This window comes from Arvicola amphibius, chromosome 10 (genome assembly GCF_903992535.2).
Source record: "Arvicola amphibius chromosome 10, mArvAmp1.2, whole genome shotgun sequence".
NCBI classification, from domain to species: domain Eukaryota; kingdom Metazoa; phylum Chordata; class Mammalia; order Rodentia; family Cricetidae; genus Arvicola; species Arvicola amphibius.
In genome coordinates this window covers 101894603-101916421 of record NC_052056.1, presented here as the reverse complement: position 1 = coordinate 101916421, position 21819 = coordinate 101894603, and the positions used below count along the sequence as shown (strand labels likewise).

The 21819-nt window shown below is 48.6% G+C and overlaps 1 protein-coding gene across 3 annotated transcripts in view; it reads right to left on the bottom strand.

Moving 5' to 3' along the window:
- The window catches only part of Daglb (diacylglycerol lipase beta), a 35934-nt gene extending 14329 nt beyond the window's left edge, over window positions 1-21605 (bottom strand). For 2 of the 3 annotated variants that reach the window (XM_038346773.1, XM_038346774.1), the window contains exons 1-6: window positions 21461-21605; window positions 18917-19068; window positions 10567-10738; window positions 7968-8226; window positions 4599-4721; window positions 2182-2309 (exon numbers count right to left, since the gene is read on the bottom strand). In XM_038346773.1, coding sequence (XP_038202701.1) covers window positions 2182-2309; window positions 4599-4721; window positions 7968-8226; window positions 10567-10738; window positions 18917-19068; window positions 21461-21555 — 929 coding nt within the window. In that variant the 5' untranslated portion in view covers window positions 21556-21605. The remainder of the gene's footprint in view (window positions 1-2181; window positions 2310-4598; window positions 4722-7967; window positions 8227-10566; window positions 10739-18916; window positions 19069-21460) is intronic. The other variant, XM_038346775.1, reaches the window with a different exon arrangement.
- Between the last annotated feature and the right edge of the window lie 214 nt (window positions 21606-21819).

Here is a 21819-nt window from a genome sequence, read left to right as displayed (position 1 = left end):
TGAACACCAAATACTAATTATAGAAACGACAGCAATGAACCATGGCTGTGAATGCAGCAAGAAGCCTGTGTTGGAACTGATACCAAGGAGCTTGCTGCCCAGCAGAAGAAGCGGTGATCCCCACCCACTCTAGTCACGACTGAAGTAAGAACAAAGGATGCTAAATCTGGACCTGGGGGCTGAGGGCTCGGCTTACTGTGAGGATGCTTTCCTAGCATGAGCAAGGCCTGGGTCCAAGCAGCAAGGAAAAGAGCAGGGCTGGTGGTTTAGTGGGTAAAGGGCACAGGCTGTGCAAGTAAGAGGATCAGAGTTCGAATCCACAGAACCCAGACTACGAGGTGATGGGGTGGAGACAGGAGGATGGCTGGGGCTACCAGCCACAGCCACCAGCTTAGCTCTAGACTCAGGGAAAGATCCTGTCCTGAGAGAATAAAGTGGAGTGAAGGACAGCAGGACACAGACATCCTCCTCTGGTTTCCAAACACACACACACACACACACACACACACATGTGAACATGCATACACGTTTGGACACATGCCACTGTCAGATATCACACACATACACACATATGTGAACATATATACATGTTTGGACATATGCCACTGTCAGATATCACACACATACACACATGTGAACATGCATACACGTTTGGACACATACCACTGTCAGATATTACACACACGTGAACATGCATACACATTTGGACATATACCACTGTCGGATATTACACACATACACACATGTGACCATGCATACATGTTTGGACATATACCACTGTCAGACATTACACACACACACACATGTGAACATGCATACATGTTTGGACACACCACTGTCAGATATTACACACATGTGAACATGCATACATGTTTGGACATATACCATTGTCAGATATCACACACACACACATTATTGCGTATTCAAGTTACCAGCTAGTTAGCAATCAATAAGAGTATTGATTTTTATAATTTTACTACAATGAACGTCGTGAGGAAATTCAGCCAAGTTGTTAGCAGACCTTTATCCATTAAGCATGAGATGTTGGCCCAGCGGGAAAGGTCCCTGCTGCCAAGCCTAATGTGAGTCTGAATCCCAAGACCCACAGTGAGTGATAACAGTTTCCTTAAAATCCCTCCTGCCTTCAGAGGTTGAACATTTTCCAGACCATGTGATCAAGTTAATAACATGCCCTGAAAAGGCAGGCATGGTGGCGCATGCCTTTCACCCAGCACTCAACCTGCTGAAGTCTAACCTGCTCTTGAGAGGGCCGACCTTAATGCTTGTATTTCCCCATGTAATCAGCATCTACAACCTAAGCCAAATGCACAGCTCCACTCTCTTTCTTGTTTGTTTTTTTTTTTTTTTTTTTTTTTTTTTTTTTTTTCTAGACAGGGTTTCTCTGTGGTTTTGGAGCCTGTCCTGGAACTAGCTCTTGTAGACCAGGCTGGTCTCAAACTCACAGAGATCCGCCTGCCTCTGCCTCCCGAGTGCTAGGATTAAAGGCGTGCGCCACCACTGCCCGGCTTCTTGTTTGTTTTTTTGAGACAGGGTTTCTTTCTGTAACAGCCTGGCTGTCCTGAACCTCACTCTATAGAGCAGGCTGGCCTTGAACTCAGAGAGCTCTGCCTGCCTCTGCCCCCCAAGTGCTGGTCTTAATGGCGTGTGCCACCACTGCCTGGCCGCATAGCTCCACTTTTAAACTATTTACTCTTCCATGCTGGCCCAGAATAACATAGGTATGTGTGTGCTGTGGTAACCATTTGCTGAAGACGCCAACGGGTTGAGAGTAACCTTACACGGTGACGATGCCATGAATGTTGGAAACAACATGTAGATATAGGGTGACAACATCTGTATGTGGTTCTGAGCGCTGTTCTGGGTCAGCTGGGGTCAGTAAAGATTTTTCAGAAGTTGCAATTGCCAGGTGTGGCGCACGCCTTTAATCCCGGCATTCGGGAGGCAGAGGCGGCAGCCTCATCTATATGACGAGTTTCTTTCAGGCCAGCCAGGACCAACATAGTGAGACCTTGTCTCACAACTCAGAGCTACAGCATGAAGTCTCAGGACACAGTCACAGTCCACAAAGATTCTAGGTAAAGGACTTAAGACTCCATTCTATTCTTGGATGCTCTCTCTTAGAGAGAAATTCCATGAGGGGCTCACACTAGGCTGACCTACCAGTCGCCACCAATCCTGCAGAGCCCTGTGAACGGGTTTCTGTAGATGTAGAGGGGCCATCCATAGGCGGCTGCTGCAAACGGCATGAAGTGATGGCAGTTCTCCACTTCGGCATCCAAGTCGGCTTCCTGGTCAGGGGGAGGAAGGAAAAAGCTGTATTGTGTGTGGCATACATGCGAGGGATGAACCTGGAGATTTGCGTGTGTATGCACTCTGTGTGGGTATACGTGTCCCACAACCCAAGCCTCAGGTATCTGTCTCCACCTTCTACCCGTTAGAACCATGTTTGCTGGACCCACCCAGCTAGCTGGTCCTCCAGCCTCCAAGAGTCCCCTACCTCCAGCTCCCATCTTGCTGTAGGAACCCCAGGATCACAGAAGTGCTCCATCATGTGAATTCGGGGGGGAGTCCCCATACTTGTAAAGCAAGCCGCTTAGCCTGCAGGGTCACCCCACCCCAAGACCTTAACCTTGAGCTCCACCTTCTAACCCTTGCTGCTTTTCCTCCTTGACTCTCGAACATTCCTTTTCTCCCCATGTGTATTTGTGGGGTACCCGCATGCATGCGTGTTCACAAGGTGTGGGCACCCGTGTGTGCATCTGTGTGCATATGGACACCCAAGGCTCACACCGAGAGTCTTCTCTCTCCCACCTTATTTGCCAAGGCAGTCTTTACTTCAAACCCAGAGGTCACTGACTTGAGTCGTCTCCCTAGCCAGCTTGCCTGAAGGCTACCCCACCCCCATCTTCACCTTCCAAGACTATAATTACAGATGGGCCATCACACACCCAGCATTTACATGGGTTCTGAGGACCCCAACTCCAGCCCTCACAGCTGTGTGGCAAGTAGTTAACAGCTGAACTGTCTCTCCAGTCTTTTGTAGGGGGCAAATATATTTTTTTGTTTGTTTTGAAGACAGGGTCTGTGTCCTGTCCTGGAACTTGCTATGTAGACTAGGCTAGCTTAGAACTCACAGAGATCTACCTGCTTCTACCTCCTGAGTGCTGGAATCGAAGGCATGTGCCACCACAGCCAGCACTTCCGTTTCTTGAGACAAGGTCTCCTCTCAAAGTATCTCTGGCTGGCTGGGAACTCTCAGATCCACCTGCTTCTAAAGAGCTGGTTTTAAACAGCCACTGGTGGACTCCACCGGAACTGTGGCGAGGGAGGAAGGCAGGGGTCCCTGCTTAGTCTTCCGGCTCCTGCCAGAAGTTCCTGCCTAGAGTTCTTCATGGCTTTCCACGCTGGACATGGGCGCTTTCAACACCTGGAGGAGGCGCGCCACTGGGGGAGGGTTTTGAGGTTTCAGAAGACCGACACCATTCCCAGAAGCTTTTTCTTTGTCTCACGGTTGTGTCTCAAGATGTGAGCTCTCAGCTTCTACTCCAGCACGCCTGCTTGCTGCTGCTGCTGACAGTCATGAGCCCTAGACCTCTACAACTGTAAGCCCCCAATAGATGCTTTCTTCGTAAGTTACCTTGGTCCTAGTGTATTACCACAGCAACAGAAAAGTAACTAAGACACGGATTTCTGCCTGGAGGACTCCATGGCTTTCGACCCCAGCGACACGGGTGTAGTCACCACCGGCAGAGGCAGAGGGACACATAGTCTACGGTTTCTCTGCCACAGTCTCTATGTGTTATTTTTCTGTTTTTTGTTTGTTTGTTTTGTCCTGTTTTTGAGGATCTGGAAACACGGCTCAGTGATGGTACATGTGCCTAGTATGTATAAGACAGGGTTCCACATCCAGCAATGCGAGAAGGGAGGGAGGAAGAGAGAGAGGAGAGAGGAAAAGGGAGAGAGGGAAGGAAAGAAATGAGTGAGTTAGTTTTGTCCCTTCTACAGTGTAGCCTGGGATGGCCTGGAACTCACAATCCCCCTGCCTCTGCCCCCTACAGCTGGAATGCAGACATACACTTCCAGGCCTGGCATGACTTTGTCTTTGGAAAACAAAGATCTGTGGCAGAAAAATTTTCACCAAGCAAAGCCTGAGCTGTTTCTGCTTCCTAGACCTGGAGAAGAAAACACTCTGAGGTGACTCAGGCCCCATCCCAGAAGGAATTCTTCCAGAACATGGGACCAAATATTGACTTCCCTACAGCGCAACCTAGACAGTAAGATGGAAGTGGGCTTCCTGTGCCTGGAATCTAGGTGAGAAAGTTGGGTTTCAGTCCAAAGGCTACTGAAACTGTTCCTGGCTACTTCTCCTGCCTCTTCTCCCTCTCATTCCTCCCCTTCCCTCACCTTCTCTCCTCTTACACAGGGTCTATTTCTAGCCTGTGGCTCCCTACATAGCCCAGGCTAGCCTCCTACTCACAATCCTTCTGCTTCCTCCTCCTGAGTGTCCCACGGCCAGCTTTAGCTGGTGACTCTGAAGGTCTACATAGACTCATGAACGTTGGAGGTGTTGTCATTACCTGAGACTGCCCTGGAAAGTGGGTGACGACCTCCTGAGGCTCCAGGCTGTTGCTGATGTTGTCCTGTTGCTGGTGGAGAAGGGTGAAGCCTGCTGCAATATCACTGGGCACCAGGTCTGTGTCCTGAGTGGGAAAGCACAATGGCCTGCCGTAAAACCCATCAGACGGTCCAGAAGCCTTAGCATTCAGTTAAACAGAGTTCACAGGCAGATACGCAAGTCCACAGGCTCATTACATAGAAGAAGGTATTTATTATCTTCTGCGTGTCTGGGACAGTCTCGTGGAGCTTACGATGGCCCCCAGCTCACTAAGTAAAGATGACCTGAGATTCCAGATCCTCCTGCCTCCATTTCCCAAGTATAAGCATGAGCCACCACACCCAGCTTAGAGAGTATTTAAAGAGACTTTTATGTGTGTGTGTTTGTGTGTGTGTGCATGTACGTGTGTGCACACACATGCACACATCCATGCATACCACATGAGTGCTGGAACTGAACCCAGGTGTTCTGGAAGAGCAGGAGCATCAACCACTGGGCCATCCCTCCATTCCCTTAAAGATCCTTTAAAGAGCATTTTCCTTTGCGCGATTCCTCCTAGATGTGAGCTTAGCATTTTTTCCTATCTTGTCCTCAAACAAATACACTAGATTGATCATGTTATCAAAATTTGATTTTAAGTGACTTAATAATTATTTCTGTTTAAAAAAATGTGTGTGTGTGTGTGTGCAAGTGCACACATGCCAGAGTGCATGTGTGCAGTCACAGGTTGGTTCTCTCCTGAGGCAGGGTCTCTGTTTATACTTTCTGAACTCTGTACTCCAGGCTAGGTGGCCCAAGAGTGTCCATCCTAACCATAGGCGTGCTTATGCGTATGTGCACAGGATCAGAGGTGTGCACCACCATGCCTGGCATTCTCATTTCTTAAGCTGATGAGAAGTTTGCATTGATACATACTCTGTGGCAGATTCATGAGGTTGAACATATGATTGCTGGGCGCACTGTGCCAAGAAAGAGACCAGAGACTGGTAAAACACTAGTGAGCCTTCTCATGTGAACAGATCTGGAAGTTAGAAATCCTCTGTTAGCTGGGCTTGGTGGCACATGCCCAGAATTGTAGGACCCAGACGGCTGAGGCATGAGAATGGCAAATTCAAGACCAGCCTGAGCTATACAATGAGTTCTTGTGTCAAAAAGTGAGGGAAGGAGGGAGGGAAGGAGAGAGGGAGGGCAGGCGGGCAAGCATCGGCACGCCACAGATGAATGGCCCAGTGGGTAAAGACACTTGCTGTCAAGCCTGACGACCTGAGTCTGATCCACAGAACACCCAGAGTTGGAGAGAACCAACTCCTGCATGTTGTCTCTGGGCCTCCACAAATGTCATACATGTAATCCACACACACAAAATAAATGGAATTAAAAACAAAATAGACTAAAGGAAATTTCCACCAGTAGCAGGATCTTCTAGCCCACAGGAAGGACCACTGGGCCTCTGATGGATAAAGGACGCATGAATCCTTGGGTTCCACCTCCAGCTCTGCATCAAACCTGTCTTGGGCCAGGTGGTGGTGGCGGCAGCAGCAGCACACACCTTTAATCCCAGCATTGGGGAGATAGAGACAAGTGAATCTTTCAGTTCTAGGCCAGCTTGGTCTAGAGCCAGGGCTAGAGAGAAATTCTGTCTCAAAACAACAACAACAAAACAAAACAAAAACTATCTTGGTGGAGCACACCTGTAATCTCCACACCCAGGAGACAGAGGCAGAAGGTCCAGGATTTCAAGGCCCTCCTCAGCTACATAATTAGTTCAAGGTCAGTCTCAGCTACAGCTACAGGAGGCTGGTAGTGACTAGGTACCTTCTCTTCTCTTCTGGATATCTTGAGATTGGGTTGAACCGCTCCTGTAAGATTTAGGAGGGTGGCTCAGTGGGTAAGACTGCTTGTTGCTCCTGCAGAGGGCAGTTCAGTTCCCAGCACCCTGTCAGGTAGTCTCACAACTCCATGGAACTCTGCTCCTGGGGAGCAGATACCCTCTTCTGCCCTCCGCGGGGTACCTGCACGCATGCAGCACACGCTCGCACAGATGCAAGTAATAAAAATAAAAACAAATTAAAAAAAAAAAGCTTTATGGGGTACACCTCTTGAATCCCCCCATGAAGGCCACTGCTGTGCAGTGTGCTGTCCCATGTCGCCATGCTACCTCTCAACAGTTACAAGTCAGAGCAAGCGGAGACAGGAAGGTGCATAGGATGTCAAAAAGAATTTTCTCTTTTACTTGGTTCCAGTACCAAAAATAACAGTTACGACACATTGTTACACCAACGCATGGAGACTCGAGGAAAATGAGCAGGGCCAAGTCGTCGGGCAGCTCATCCTGGAACAGCAACCCCCTTGGCACCTCCGCCACCAGTCATGGAAAGGAGTGGCAGATATCTAAATTACTTTCTACATTTTTTGTGTGTTTGCGTGTGTGTGTGTAAAGGTCAGAGGACAATGTGGGGCCTAGGGACTGAACTCGGGTCATCAATCTCGGCAGCAATCGTCCTTACCTGCTGAGCCATCTTGTGGAAATGAGAAATTGCTTTCTGATACTCCCCTGCCTGTACATGTCTACCTGCTGACTGCGCCACCGGATGGAGGAGACGTTAAGAAGACAACTAGCAAATTCTTTCCTAATGGACACGTTGTGTTACTTAGTTCCTTAAAAAACAAGGCACAAGCTGGGCTGAAGACAACTAGAGAATTCTTTCCTAATGGACATGTTGTGTTACTTAGTTCCTTAAAAAACAAGGCACAAGCTGGGCTGAAGACAACTAGCGAATTCTTTCCTAATGGACATGTTGTGTTACTTAGTTCCTTAAAAAACAAGGCACAAGCTGGGCTGTAAGGGACTAGTGTCAATGAAAGGACACACCTGGCCGTCAAGAGAAAGGCTGAGGGCTGGGCTGGGGCTTAGCTAGTACAGCACAGGCCAAGATGCATGAAGCCCTGGGTTCCATCCTTAGCACCAAATAAATCAGGTGTGGCGAAGCATGCCTGTAATCCCAGCACTGAAGAGGTAGCTGAAGGAGGATCGGAAGCTCCAGATCATCCTTGGCTACACAGTCAGTTCCCGGTCATCCTGGGTTACAGGAGACCCCTGCCTCAACAAAGCAAAATAAACAAGAGGCAGAAAAGGCTTGGCCATCCTTGCGGTTAACTGCCGCCTGCCCAGCCCACCCAGGCAGTGACTCCCGAACCCCATGCCCAAGCGGTCCAGGTCCTCAGAGCCACATTACAGTCGCTCACGTGGCTTTGTGCGGCGTGCTCAGCTTCCCACGGAAGACTTTACAGAAACAGGAGAAAGAGACCACAGCAGATCCCTTCTGCTTACAGAGAAGTAAGTGGAGAAAAGGTCGGCCGTGCTGGAAAAAGCGACCCTCGCGTTATCGTCCTGCACCACGCAGCAGCAACAGAACATCACTCTGGTCTCCCACACGCTTTTGGCCGCTGTCTTCAGGCCAGTCAACAGCTGGTTTGAGCTGTTACTGTCCAGGTGCTCGGGGCAGCCCAGAGGATGTGGAGATGTCATGCCGCCCAGCGGATCAAAGACAATGAAGATGGTGACCATGGTGGCAGCCATGACAATCCAACTGCAAAAGTAAAGCATGGGAAAGGCTTGGTGACCGAGAAGGCGGGGTGGCCTGAGTCCCTTGCAAAAACACAAACTAAGCCTGCTTCTGTAGTGCCGAAGGAGAGGCAGAACTCTGAGAACCCCACTGAGACAAGCAGTTTTCGTCTAGAAAGTTCTCTCTGGGGGCCAGAGAGATGACTCAGGAGGTAAAGGTGCTTTTGGACCTGCCTAGGGACCTGCATTTGATCTCCAGGGACCACATGATAGAAGGAGAAAATCAATTCTTGCAGGCTATTCTCTAACTTCCAACATGTGCCATGTTTACACACATGTACACACATATGACTAACTACACAAATAAATATAGAAAAAGAAAGACAGTTCCTCATGAGTCCACAGCTAACCAAAGTCCCACAAAGGCCAGAGTTCTGAGAGGAAAGCCCAGAAAGGACACAAAGGGCTGAGTGGGGGGCAGCATTGTAGCCTGGGCACAGAAGCCACTAGAACTAGTTCTCCAGGAGCCCCTGACAGTAATCCAGCTACCCTCCGTGTCCTGAGGGTCTTCAGAGTAAAACTGAAGAATTTCCACATTATCAAATACCCCAATAGGTGTCCTCCGGCCCACATTTAACTATTTCTATTTGTGTGTGTGCTGTACATATGTGTTTGTGTGGATATGTGCATTTGTGTAGAGGTCAGTGGTTGTCTTCCTTGATCAGTCTCTACTGATAGAGGGAGGGCTCTTACTGAGCATAGAGCCCAATGACTGGGCTAGGCTGCCCATGTCCACCCCCTGAAGTGCTAGGAATCTGAACTAATTCCTACTGCTCTCATGACAGGCTTTACCACTGCTGCACTTCCTCAGCCGGAACTGTTTCTACATTGCCCACAGTGTGCAAGGCCCTGTGCGTTCTCCTGTCTCTGCCTGCCTCAGGGATGGCAGCACCAGCACCAGCCTCCGCTTCTTTATTCATAACAAAAAGGGACAAAACTAGACTACCGTTAAGATCTTTAGCTTGGCGGTGAGAGGGCTCAGGGGGTACAGGCATCTGCTGCTCAAGCCTGACATCCCAAGTTCAATACCTGGGACCCACACGGCTGAAGGAGAGAACTGACTCCCACCAAGCTGCTCTCTGACCTCCGTATGTGCAAAAGAATATAACCATACTTCCCAACATAAATAAACAAATGTAAAAAATTAAAAAACTTTTTTTAGTAAAGAAGATGTGAAAACTGCATTATAACCCTATCAGACCGCCAAGCGGTGGTGGTGCACACCTTTGATCCCAGCATCTGGAAGGCAGAGGCAGGAGGACTCATAGATCTCAGTGAGTTGAAGCCAGCCTGGTCTAGAGAGTGAGTTTCAGGACAGCCAGGGCCACGCAGAGAAACCCTGACTCAAACAAACAAACAAACAAACAAACAAACAAGCTTTATTAGACTATTATACACCATCTCAATTCCTGGCACTGGTTCTCCTGACCTTTAACCTTCATCTCACCTTTAACCTCCACCCTTTCCTTTGGCTGTGGGCTTCTCTCTGTGTAAGATTTATTTTTATATTATGTGTGTGTGTGTGTGTCTGTATGCATTTGCATGTGGGCACAGGTGCCCTTGGAAACCAGAAGAGGACATCAGATCCCCTAGAGCTGGAATTACAGGCAGCTCTGAGCCTTTTGATGTGGGTGCTGTGAACCAAACTCAGGTTTCTCAAGAGCAGCAAGTGTTCTTAACCACTGGGTCATCTCTCTAGTACCTGCCCTCCCCTTTAAAGAATTTATTTACTTATTTTATCTGTGTATATATGAGCTGAGAAGTAGCTGGGGCTCCTCTGAACTCAATGCTCTTGGCCGCTGCCTTCAGCAGGTCAACAACTGTCTGTGGAATATATAAGTGCATGACAGAAGGTATCCTCCTTGATCAATTTCCACCTTCTTCCTTTAAGGAGGATCTCTTCCTCTGAACCTGGGGCTCATGCGTTCTTGGCTAGGCTGGAAGACTGGATGCCCCAGGGATTCTCCTGTCCCCAGAGGGGAACATGGGAGGCCTAGTTTTTTACATGGATGCTAGGAACTGAGCTTCGGTCCTCACAATAGCATGGCAAAGACTATTAACCGCTGAGCTGTCTCTCCAGTCCCTCTTGCTTCTTCCTTGCAGAAAAGTGAGGACTGGGAAGAAAGTGAACACTCACAAATGTAAGTTGAAAGAGGAGTTGTTTCTCACGGTCTAAAAGCCATCCTTAAGTTTTCATGAATTACTCAGAAGGACCCCACTTTGTGTTAGAAAGTCCCCGGGACATCAAGGTGTTACACTGCTCGGAAACATACCTAAGAAGCCAAAAGAAGAAGGGAGACCTCACCTGACAATGACGGTGGTGATGATGCCAATCACAACTGTCTTGTCACATTGGATACCTTTTGCCACCCAGAAGGCCCCCAGAGAAGCCCAGACCATCTCTGGCAGGAAGAGCGCCAGGCGGACATAAAGCAGCTTAGCCATAGACTTCCGAGGTCCAGGGTTACAAATGGTTCCTGAAACACAGAAAAGAATGAACTGCTCACGAGCCTCCTAAGATGCAGAGCTGCCTGTCTGCAAGAAGACAGCTACGGGGGCGGGAGAGGGGGGCTGGAGAAACAGCTCAGCTGATACAGCACCTGCCACAGAAGTATGAGGACCTGAGCTTAGATTCCAGCATCCACATGAAAGCTGAGAGAAAGGTGGTGTGTGTCTGTAACCCGAGGGCTGGTGCAAGTGGTCCCTGGAGCCCACTGGCCAACCAGCCTAGCTGAATCAGATTCACTGAGACCCAGTCTCAAAAGGTAAGGTTCCGCGATGCTTATATGCATCTGTAAGTACACAACAGACACACAGACACACACACACACACACTACAGGAGCCGGAAAGATTGCTGCTTAGCAGTTAAGATCATGCACTGTTCTTGCCAAGGACCTGAAATTGGTTCTCAACACCTATAGCAGGCAGCTCACAACCCCACATAAATATCTCCAGTTTCAGGGGATCTGACCCCTGTAGCCTCCATGGGCACCTGCACTCACACATAAACCACACACAGTCACACACACATAATTTAAACACAAAGTCAATCTTAAAAAGAAAAGAATATAGCTACTGGGTATCTCTGCATTTTGCTGTACCCACCATCGGGCTCCTTATACTTGGTGACATGTGCCAAAATTACAAAGCAAGTGATAACGCCAAGCAGTCCTGGGGCATGCCTTTAATCCCAGCACTCGGGAGGCAGAGGCAGGCGAAGCTCTGTGAGTTCGAGACCAGCCTGGTCTACAGAACGAATTCCAGGACACAGAGAAACACAGAGAAACCCTGTCTTGAAAAACCAATAAGGGGCGAAAAAAAGCAAAACAAAAAGAACAGAAAGCACGTGACAAATTGAGGGATGGGAGCCTGACAGAGCTTCAGGTCCACCTCTCAGACTCACTCAGAGTTACGACCGCGTCTGGGCTCTCACTAAGGACTACATAATCACTGCCCAAACTGGAATACTCCTGAGAACTGAAAGTGGCACTGTGGGTAATTACACTGCGGCCACAGGCACAGGCATTCAGGAGGGCTGTCCCAGGCAAGAAGGGAGACAGCCACCCAGATTAATAGCCAGGAAAATTAAGCTTCCCACCTACTGAACACCTTACCCAATATTTGTACTGCTAAATACATGCAATATCAACTATGCTCTAATTCTCACAAATTATGGGCGAGTCATTAACTCATCTTACAAATGAAGAAACTGAGGCTCAGAAGATACATGTGGTGTGTGTATGTGTTTGTGTGTGGTGTGTGTGTGGTATATGTGTGTGTGGTATATATGTGGTGTGTACATGAGTGGTGTGTGTGTGTGTCCACTATCTCCCATGGAAGCCAGAGAGGAATTCTGGGTGCTTTTCTCTTTCACTCTTCACCTTGTTTCTAAAAAGGATTTATTTTATTTTTAATTATGTGCACGTGTCTGTATGGGGAAATGGCACGCAAGGTACACACAGTGAAGCCAGAAGCTTTAGAAACCCTTGACCTGGAGCTGCAGGCATTGTGAACTGCCCAGTGTAAGAGCTGGGAGTTGAACTGGGATCCTCTGCAAGACCTCTGGGTCATTTCCCCAGCCCTTCCACGCTTTACCTTCTGAGGAAGGGTCTCTCGCTTCTTACCAGTTCTCTAGGCTGGCTGGCCAATGAGCTCCAGGTGTCTGCCTGGCTCCACTCCCACACTGGGATTACAGGTGTACGGTGGGAACAAATCACGGATTTAAAACGTTAGTGCTGGGGGATGGCTCAGCGAAGGGCACCTGCAGCTCTTGCAGTGTAGAAGGAAGCAGCGGGGCTGCGTCCCGCCACCCGGCCGCCGGCTAGCTTTACACCCGAAATAATTACACGGAAACTGTATTCTTTTAAAACACTGCCTGGCCCATAGTTTCAGCCTCTTATTGGCTAATTCTCACATCTTCCTTTAACCCATATTTAGTAATCTGTGTAGCACCACGAGGTGTGGCTTACCAGGAGAGATCTTAACCTGTGTCCATCTCGGAGAGGAGAAGCATGGAGACTCACTATGGCGACTGCCTGAAGCGTCTCCCCAACTCTACTTCCTTGTTCCCACAATTCTGTTCTGTCTACTCCACCTACCTAATTTTCTGTCTCTTAAAGGGCCAAGGTAGTTTTCTTTATTAATTAACCAATGAAAGAAACATAGACAGATAACTCTCCTCCATCATTGCAGAGACCCTGAGTTTGGTTCCCAGCACCCACCCGACCACCACACTGACCTCCAGTCCTGGGGCCCCGATGCCCCTTCTGCCCTCTGCAGGTACTCCCACAGATGTGGTATCCCACACACAGACATTCACACATAATTAAAAACTAAAAATACCCAGCACTTGGGAGGCAGAGGCAGGTGGATCTCTGTGAGTTCGAGGCCAGCCTGGTCTACAAGAGCTAGTTCCAGGACAGGCTCCAAAACTACAGAGAAACCCTGTCTCAAAACAAACAAACAAACAAAAAAAACCCAAAAAAACAAACTAAAAATAACTCTTTAGTGCTGGACATGACAGCACACACCGTTAACCCCTGAACTTGGACGTCAGTTCAAGGAAAATCTGGACGACATAGCAAGTTTCATGCCAGCTGGGGTAACATGGAGAGACCCTGTCTCCAACAAGCATAAAACAATTAAAAAAAATTTTTTTTAATTACGCACTATCAAGCTTCCTGCTTGGCATTTACACTGTAATTGGTTTTTAAATTTTCATTTACACGTATTTATTGTGTGTGGGCACATGTGTGACATGGCACAGGTTGGGGGACACCTGCCGGAGTCAGCTTCCTCCTCTCAGAGGTCCCAGGCTGGCCACAGCAGCCCCTTTAGCTGCCGAGTCTGGCTGGCCTGGTGGCGTTCTCACTCTTCCTCTCTGAGGAACAAAGGAAGCCAGTCACTATGAACAGTGGCTGAGACCCTAGAAAAACAGGAACCCAGGCCTGCGCTGGGCTGGTAGGATACTAAATATGGACACATTCTAACATGGTCAGCAGCATCAGCGACTGGGACTTCCACATAAAAGTCTGACCCAACATTTACCAAATACACAGGCGGACAAAGAAACGAAAGAGATGGAATGCGTTTAACTTCCCGGAAGATGAACGAGATACTGAAGGAAGCTGCATCTACCTAGAGAAACAGTGTTTTAAATTCTTGGACAATGTCATGCATATGTGTGGAACATTTTGGTCACTACCCCTCCCTGCTCCTCCCACTCCTTCTGGGACCCCCTCTTCCTGAGAAGTCCCCTCCTAGCTTCGTAGCTTTTGCTTTGTTTTGCTTGTTTGTGATTCACTGAGTTTAACTAGGGTGACTGCTTAGGCACAGGCAGGGAGTTATTCTCTGGAACACGGGCAGTTTACCAGGGGCTACATCACTGAAGAAAAATGACTCCCCCTCCTTCAGCAACCATTAACTGCCAGCGGTCCCTGAGCTAGAGGTGGGGTCCTCATGAGTCCCTCCCCACCCTGTGACAGAATATTGATGGCCTCATCTGCTTTAGATCTTAAAAAAACACATTTTTAAAGACAAACTTCCACTCTGGAGACCAGGCTGGCCTTGAACACATAAGAGATCTGCCTGCCTCTGCCTCCAGAGTGCTGGAACTAAAGGTATGCACTACCATGCCTGGCTAGAAAAACACTTTTATTTCCATATTTACTTTTTCTCCTCAAGATAAATAGGCTGGTAGAGACCCCCGGTTACTTAGCAGATATTCTAATTTGATGACTCTGACCTTCAGAGACACTGCTGTATTAGTCTGTCCTTAACAAAGACTTCCTAAAGTGACCCAAGGTCCCTACCTGAAAGCAACAAAGAGACAGTCTATGCCACAGATTTATGAATGACAGATACCTTAGCCACTGCAGCCATCTTCTCTGACACAGAAGTGGAGCTATGAGCTCTTCAGACACAAAGAGAGAGACAAAGGACCCTACCCAGACATGGTGGGTGGCAGTCCTCACATGGAATGGGTTCTTCTGTTAAAACCCAACAGCCTTGAATGCAGACCATCCTCAGTTACCCCCTATATAGTAGCAACTGTAGGGTTTCATGGGGGGAAGTTCTGGAGGTATGAGCCTTTGATCCTAGCCCTCAATTGGGAAGCTGAATAGCACCCTGAGTTTGGGTCAGCCTGGGCTATACAGTAATATCCTGAAGAAGCATAGAAAATACCACCACAACAAAAGCAAAACTGTCCTTAACTATGCCACACATATCTATGACTATGAAAAAGAATCATCTTGGCCCTTCTTTCCACAAACCATACAAGGAAGGTCACAAGCACTCCTGTGTGTATGAAAATATACAGGTAAAAACTGATTAATACACAAGCATTGTCACCCCGGCCTCCCCAAAGGTTTGGCTAAATGCACCCACACCAACAAATCAAGCTGCCTATTCATTTCCAGCTTCTGATGCAATGATGCGCTTATTTTAATGTGTGTGTGTGTGTATGTATATGTGTGTATGTGTGTGTGAGAGAGAGAGAGACAGAGACAGAAAGACAGACAGAGAGAGAGAGAGAGAGAGAGAAAGAGAGAGAGAGAGAGATAGAGAGAGTGTGTGTTTGAGTCTGAACCTTTTTGTTTGTTTGTTTGTTTGTTTTTGGAGACAGGGTTTCTCTGTGGCTTTGGAGCCTGTTCTGGAACTAGCTCTTGTAGACCAGGCTGACCTCAAACTTACAGAGATCCGCCTGCTTCTGCCTCCCGAGTGCTGGGATTAAAGGCGTGCGCCACCACCGCCCTTGAGAGTCTGAACCTCTTAAAATAAGAAAACGTCTTCCGTTATTCTTCAGGCTCTTTACTATTGTTCTACTGACCCAGGGTTCTCCCCTTATTTCTTTCTTCTTTTTTTTTTTTTTTTTGGTTTTTCGAGACAGGGTTTCCCTGTAGTTTCTAGAGCCTGTCCTGGAACTAGCTCTTGTAGACCAGGCTGGCCTCGAACTCAGAGATCCGCCTGCCTTATTTCTTATGAAAGCCTCACTGCTGGGTCTGGTGGCCATGCCTGTGATTCCTGTGCTAGGCAGACAAAGACAACCTCTCCACACCTTTTCTTTAATTTTCTTCATTAAAATTTGTGTGTGTGTGTGCACGCACACATGCATGCATGTATGTATACTTTTATTTTTTGAGACAGAATCTTACTATGTAGCCCTGGCTGGTCTGAAATTTGCTATTTAGACCAGGCTGGCCTCAAACTCAAGAGTCACGTACCTCTACCTCCCTGAACGCTAGATTTAAAGTCGTGAGCCACTGTGCCCTTAAGAAGATTTTTCTTTAAACATTTATTTGTGTGTGGTGGGCATGTGTGCTGTCACACGTTTGAGGAGGTCAGAGGACAACTTGTGGGAGTAGGTTCTCTCCTACTGCGTGGGCCACAGGGCACAAATTCATCAGTACAGGCTGCAAACACCTTTACCCATTGGGCAATCTCACTAGCCAAAAATCTTACCCATGGCACTGACTTTGTTGACTTACTCATGTTTTTGAGGCAGGATTTTACTACGTAGCTCTGGCCGTGCACTTACAGCAGTCCTCCTGCTTCTGGCTCCTATGTGCTTAGACTACAGGCATGATCAGCAGCATGTGAGCTGACACTTTAGCAAAATGTGTTACTTAGAACCAAGAGCAATTAAAAGAACTAATTTGGGGGGCTGGAGAGATGGCTCAGAGGTTAAGAGCACTGGCTGCTTGCTCTTCCGGAGGTCCTGAGTTCAATTCCCAGCAACCACATGGTGGCTCACAACCATCTGTACTGAGATCTGGTGCCCTCCTCTGGCGTGCGGGCATACATCGAGGCAGAATGTTGTATACATAATAAATAAATAAATCTTAAAAAAAAAAAAGAACTAATTTGGGGGTTTGGGGGTGGTACTAAGGCCACTGAGCTCATCCCCAGGGTCTGAACTAAACTTTTTTTTTCTCTTCTTCTCTCCCCCCCCCACTTCCCACCCCCTGACAGAATTTCTCTGTGTAGCACTGGCTGCCCTGGAACTCGCTCTGTAGACAGAGGCTCAAACTCAGAGATCTGCCTATCTCTACCTCCCAAGTTCTGGGATTAAAGGTATTTGCCACCACAGCCCAGCTAACGTTTTTTTAAATTTCATTTTTATTCTTGTATTTGAGCCCCACTCCATGTACACTGTGTGCATGCAAAGCCAGTAGAGACCAGTAGATTGCATCAGACGCCAGGAATTAGGATTACAGAACATTATGAGCCACCTCGTGTGGGTGCTGGAAACAATTGTGTAAGAGTAGGAAGTGTGGGCTGGAGAAATGGCTCAGAGGTTAAGAGCACTGGCGGCTCTTCCAAAGGACCTGAGTTCAATTCCCAGCAACCATATGGTGGCTCACAACCATCTGTAATGGGGTCTGGTGCCCTCTTCTGGTGTGCAGCAAACATGCAGGCAGAACACTATATACATAATAAATAAATCTTTTAAAAAAATTCAACTCAAACTTGGATAGGAAGGACCCGTATCAACTAACACTGGACATGCAGGTAGGGGTAGGACAGAGGTCAGGGCTTCTCCAGCACAATCTCCTATGTCTGCTCATCTTGGCTGTGAGTGGAGACAGCCCCACCCAGAAGAAAAACAAAATCATGCCTTGGTTTGTTGCCAGGACCTTAGGAGGAGGGGTAAACTTTGCCCTAGGAAAGGAATTTTGACAACACTCTGCCTCAAAAAATTAGGTGGAGAATGATTCAGGGAGGCAGTCAATGGCGTCAACCTCTGGCTTTCACACGTGTGCAAATGTCCACACAAATGTGTACATACACCACATACACAAAGAAGAAAATGCTTTGATGTCAATTGTAGTGATAGCTTTTCAACTAGGAAACAGTCAGAACCTTAGTGAGGGGCTGGGGAGATGGCTTAGTGAAGAGCACCTGCTGCTCTTGCAGAGGACCTGTGCCTGGTTCGGAGCACCTGCGTGGCGAGGTTCACTACCACCTGTGTGGAGTTCACTACCACCTGTGTGGCATGGTTCACTACCACCTGTGTGGCGTGGTTCACTACCACCTGTGTGGAGTTCACTACACATGTGTGAAATGGTTGACTGCCACCTGTGTGGAGCGGTTGACTACCATCTGAGTGGCATGGTTCACTACCACCTGTGTGGCGTGGTTGACTACCACCTGTGTGGTGTTCACTACCACCTGAGTGGCATGGTTGACTACCACCTGTGTGGAGTTCACTACCACCTGTGTGGAGTGGTTGACTACCACCTGTGTGGAATGGTTGACTACCACCTGTGTGGCGTGGTTCACTACCACCTGTGTGGCGTGGTTCACTACCACCTGTGTGGCATGGTTGACTACCACCTGTATGGAGTTCACTACATAAGTGTGGTATGGTTCACTACCACCTGTGTGGAGTTCACTACACAAGTGTGGAGTGGTTGACTACCACCTGTGTGGAGTTCACTACACAAGTGTAGTGTGGTTCACTACCACCTGTGTGGAGGGTTCACTACCACCTGAGTGGAGTGGTTCACTACCATCTGTGTGGTGTGGTTGACTACCACCTGTGTGGAGTTCACTACACATGTGTGGCGTGGTTGACTACCACCTGTGTGGAGTTCACTACACATGTGTGGAGTGGTTCACTACCACCTGTGTGGAATGGTTGACTACCACCTGTGTGGCGTGGTTGACTGCCACCTGTGTGGCATGGTTGACTACCATCTGTGTGGAGTTCACTACACATGTGTGGCGTGGTTCACTACCACCTGTGTGGAGTGGTTCACTACCACCTGTGTGGAGTGGTTCACTACCACCTGTGTGGAGTGGTTCACTACCACCTGTGTGGAGTGGTTGACTACCACTTGTGTGGAGTGGTTCACCACCACCTGTGTGGAGTTCACTACACATGTGTGAAGTGGTTGACTACCACCTGTGTGGCGTGGTTAACTACCACCTGCAACTCCAGGTCCAGGTTATCCAATCCAGTGCCCCGTTCTGACCACAGCAGGCACTTACAAGCATGTGATTATCCACACACATAAACCCACACACAATCTTAGAAGGAAAAAAGACCCACTGAATACACTCTGAAAGGGGGAACTGAATGCTATACAAATGGTATCACAGTACGGCTGTTAAGACAAAAACCGGCTTCACGCAGAAAATGTGGCTTTACCTCTCATGCTGACACACACCATGGCCAACACGGTGCATATGATAACTGCCAGGAGAACAAGCAGAACAATCAAGTAGGTGCTGAGCAAGGCCCCACCAGGACAGTCCAGCTTCCTCCTATGCACGAGATACAACGTCAGACTGGCGATCCATCTGCAAAGAAGAAAGTGGGTTCATAAAACAAGACTATGAGGAAATAAAGGAGTTAATATTCTCCAACGCAAGGGTAAGGTTCAGTGTGGAATGTAATTTCCATCAATAAAAAGTCCACCCAGAGCTGACTGCTGGCACACACGTGGCTTTCTGCTCTTACTTTCTATCTCCTGCAATCCTGGTACTGGGCACGCCTGTAATCCCAGCACCCGAGAGGCAGTGGCATGAGGATCATAAATCAGGCCTGAGCCTGAGTTCCAAGATGCTGCACAAGGAGCCCCCGCTTAAAAAGCAAATAGGCAGGGCTGCAGAGACAGCTCCGAGACAAAGAGCACTGGCTGTCTTTCCAGAGGTCCCAAGTTCAAAACCCAGCAACCACACAGTAGCTCACGACCATCTATAAAGAGATGTGGTGCCTCTTATGGCATGCAGGCATACATGCAGGCAGAACACTGTATGCATAAAAAATGAATAAATCTTAAAAAAAAACCCACAAAGGCTGGAGATATAGCTCAGTGCAGCAGCGCTTAGGTTCTGTCCCCAATGATATACACTAAGTGTGCACACCTGCAATCCCAGCACTGGGGAGGTGCAGGCAGGAGGATGAGAAGTTCAAGATCATTCCCCACACACACGAGTTTGAGGCAAGCAAGAGATATAGAAGACCCTATCACAAAGCAAAGCCTAGGCAAGCATATATAAGGGTTCTGCGGGAAAACACCTGAACACCTGTCATGACTTAGAACCATGTGAATTGGAAACTACAAACTGTGTTGCTGAACTAGTAACAGGATTTGTACACATATAGTAATGTACAGTGTAGCCTACCACAGTCCAAAACCAAGCACACATAAAGGAAATTATGAAAATAACTGATAGACTCAAAAAGAATGGGTACATTTTGTAATTCTGCAGTGAACAATGATACTGCACGGACCTCCAGCAGGTAAATTCACCCTAAGGGTACGTTAGCAGAGGACAGCACCACTTAGCAAAAATGTCCGCTTTTTAAAATTTCATTTATTTACTCTTTGTTTGGGGAGGAATGTCATGGCATGCCTGCAAAGGGAAGTCAGAGCGCAACTCCAAGGAGTCAGTTTTCTCCTTCCACCTGGGGATACAACTCAGGTCACTGGGCTTGGCAGCAAGCACCTGTACCCATTGAGAGATCTTGCTGCCCAAGATTGTTCTAGTAAAGATCCAAACTCCAAGCTGGGTGGTGGCAGCCCATGCCTTTAATCCCAGCACCCAGGAGGCAGAGGCTGGTGGATCTCTGGGAGTCGAGGCCAGCCTGATCTATAGAGCAAGTTCCAGGACAGGCTCCAAAGCTACAGAGAAACCCTGTCTCCCGCTACCCCCCACCCAAAGATTCAAATTTCAAAGCCCTAAGAGGCGTCATTCCAGGTGATGGGGATTTAGCTCCTGATGGGGATTTAGCTCCGTTGTAAGCACTTACCTAGCAGGCATGAGGCTGGGCTCAAGCATTAGAGGGGGAAAAAATGAAGGATTGCTTTGGATAGCTTTTCTTTTCTCAAGATAGGGTCTTGTGCAGCCCAGTTGCCCTCAATACGTATCCAAGGGTGAATTTGAACTCCTGACCCTCTTGCTGCCACCCCCTAGTCCTGGGATTACAGGTGTGCACTGCCATCACGAGTTTTGTATGGTGCTGGGGATCCAGGCAAGGGCCTCATGCATGTAAGGAGGTGAGCACTCTACCAAAATGAGTTACACCCCCCAGGTCCTAGATAACTTTTTCTGTCCGTTTTGCAAACACCAAGGCTCCGTGTCTGGAAATAACGGCAAAACGATCTGAGAAAAACCCAGCCCTTAGAAGCAGAAAGTTCCTAGAAAGAGCTTCTCTGCTCCCATTCCTTTCCTCATGGAGAATGCTTTTTCCTAAGAACGCTATTCCTCATTGTCAGGCATGCCAGGAGCTGACTTCACGCACTAGTGCCGTTTCCCACTGAGCGTGGCTATGTTTTGCAAAACTATACTGGTTTCTGTGAATTGCTCTGAAATTGTAATTGCTCAGATGTTTGTTTTTGCAGAGACAGGTTACTTCGCTACCCGCCCAGAAAAAAAACACGAGAGTGATGCAAAGTTTCAAAGCCGGGCTCCCGAAAGGAGAGACCTGGAGGCTACGGATTTTTGGATGCTCACGCTTCCCTCACGCTCCCAGTGCCAGGGCTCGGCGCCGCACCCTAGCGCTCGTGCCCCGCGGCGCTGAAGGTCCGGGACACCTGTCAAATGCACAAAGTGACTGCGCCTACGGTCTAGGTGCACAGAACCGAGCTCGACAGGCGCGGCTGCCGTTAAGCACCGAGGAGGGGCGACTTGGATCGCCTTCTGCAGCCACAGCGCGCCCTCCCGCCCGCACGGCGGCCTCACTTACGACAGCACACGCAGGAACAGCTCGAAAGTCCCGGGGAACACCAGGTCGTCGCTGGCCAGGGACCAGCGCCGGCCGAACAGCACCATACCCGGCATGGTGCACCTCCTACTGCGCCCGCCCTGAGAAGCGCGCCCTTCTGACTCTGGGCAGCCAGGGCCTCAGGGCGCGCAGGCGCACGCTTAAGTAAAGGCTCGCGCATGCGCCCTCTGGCCCGAGGCCTGAGCACGCGCATTGATTAGCACGCCGCCGTCTTGGCCAGCTTCTCAGAGCCGCTGGCCCGGAAGTTAGCTGCTGGCCGTCGACTGTGGGTCGGAGGGTGGGTGAGGTTTGTTCCGATGTGGTCATTTCTGTTTAACATA